The following is a 2116-nucleotide window of genomic DNA, read 5'->3' on the forward strand; positions in this document are numbered from 1 at the left end:
TCACCGTTCTATTTCTTGATTCAAATGATGACATTCATCGTTAGTATGACCATAATCCTTGTGAAATCCGCAATACCTTTCTGACCTGGGGTTACGAGGTCCTCTGTCACTACTCCAAGGTCTTCGAATGAGTTGTCGTTCATCACATAGTTCCAATGCTCGGGCTTTGTTGACTTTCAAAGGTGTGTAAGCGGCGAATTGCCCAAGCAGCGTAGGTGGTTCGAAACGTCCGACCCTTGGCACGAGGTCGGGGGGTCGAACGTCTCGCGTAGCTTTGGCCGAGGCCTTCGGTTCACTTTTCCTAGCCATTTGTACTTCTTTCACGTTCATATACTTCTCTGCTCTCGCCAAGAGTTCTTCAAAAGTAGCTGGGGGCTTTTTCACCAACGACTTGAAGAAATCACCACCTCTTAGCCCTTGTGTAAAGGCACTGATCAGTATATCCGGAGTAGCCGAGGGAACATCGATGACCATCTTGTTGAACCTCTTAACAAAATCTCGTAGGCTCTCCTGTTCTTGTTGTTTGACATTGAACAAACTCAGAGCCGTCAATGGATGTTTCTTGCTGCTTGCAAATTGGTGGAGAAAAGCTCTTGCGAAGTCTTGAAAAGTTTTGATGGTCCCCGGCCTAAGCAAATTGAACCACTGTTGGGATGACCTGACCAAAGTGGTTAAGAAGACCCTACACTTGATCGGGTCTGAGTATTGGTGCAGTAATGCCGCGTTCTCAAACCGGGATAGATGCTCTTCCGGATCCCCCGAGCCGTCGTATTCTCCGACATTAGGGAATCTGAAATTTTGAGGCAATTCGGTAGCCAATATCTCGGCCAAGAAAGGGATCCCCCGAGCCAGAAGGGGTGGAGGAGGGGGTGCATTCCTCTCTTCTCTAAGACGTTCCATCTCCTCCCTTAATCTTTGTATCTCTTGTCTCTGAGCTTCACGATCCTCTCCTGGAGGAGGATTGTTGTCTGGTCTTTGGGCCGAGACTTGTTCGACAGTCGTTGTGATCAGCCGAACGAGCTCTGCCATGTTGGATGTTGGTTGATTGTCCTCTCCCGATCGACTCCTGGTACTTGCCATCTTATCTCTCTTTCAAAGTTCCCACAGACGGCGCCAATTGATGCTACCAAATTTTCTCTGGGTTCGGTCTAGTGAGCTTGAGCTTTAGATCAACAATTTTTGAACCGGAACGGGTGGAACACTACCGGTCTATACAGACTAATGGATATTAGAAGACGTCGAAAACTTTTCCGACGCGACCACTTTGATCTTTTAATCGGATAAAGAAATGGGAAGATGCGAATATCTTGGTTTTTCTACCATGAAATAGAAATGGGTATTTATAGTGGTTGAGAGGACTTCTTCCCATACCGTGTCGAAGCCTATTTTAGGTAAATTTCCTTAAATTCTTCTCCAATCACTGCAAATTCGGGCCAGATTTCTTGTCACATCTAATCAAACGGCGAGATTCTAGCATATTTACATATTATTCACGCTTTTGACATGTGACAAAGTTCTTAGGATAGGAACATGACACTTGGGCCTGAGATTCATGTCATGAGCACCTGTGCTTGACAGAACCCTACTCCGGACGCTGGTTGGGCTCGGATACCTGTGGTTCGGCTGAACTCTGTTCAGGGCTCGGCTACCAAGGCTTCGGCCACTTCAGCCGAGCACCAGGGCTCGGCCGAGCCCTACCTCGGGCGTGGCCGAGCACCAGGGCTCGGCCACTAGGGCTTGGGCGTGGCCGGGCACCAGGGCTCGGCCACTAGGGCTCGGCCGAGCCCTAGAGCCCTACCTAAGGCTTGGCCGAGCACCAGGGGTCGGCCACTAGGGCTCGGCCGAGCTCTACCCTGGTGCTCGGCCGAGCTCTGTCCAAGACTTGGCCGAGCACCAGGGCTCGGCCATCAGGGGTTCGGCCGAGCTTGGTGCTCGACCGATGTGTTCGAGAAGAACGGCTGAGCTCGTTTAGAGATGGTACCGAATTCAGACGAGTCGTGCCCGATGGGTTACGTTTAAGGTCCTCGGGATGAAATAGTACTCAAGCGCGGTTGAATATTTGGGGCATCAATATATTTTAATAATTTTTTTATTTATTATAAATTTCAAATACAAG

At 49.3% G+C, this 2116-nt stretch overlaps 1 protein-coding gene across 1 annotated transcript; it reads right to left on the reverse strand.

Moving 5' to 3' along the window:
* On the reverse strand, positions 1-1080 carry LOC142538485 (uncharacterized). Its single transcript, XM_075643801.1, has one exon. It carries the CDS (start codon positions 1078-1080, stop codon positions 1-3), a length of 1080 nt encoding a protein of 359 aa, XP_075499916.1.
* Positions 1081-2116: the final 1036 nt, after the last annotated feature.

The sequence above is a fragment of the Primulina tabacum genome, chromosome 3 (genome assembly GCF_025594145.1).
Source record: "Primulina tabacum isolate GXHZ01 chromosome 3, ASM2559414v2, whole genome shotgun sequence".
Lineage (NCBI taxonomy): Eukaryota > Viridiplantae > Streptophyta > Magnoliopsida > Lamiales > Gesneriaceae > Primulina > Primulina tabacum.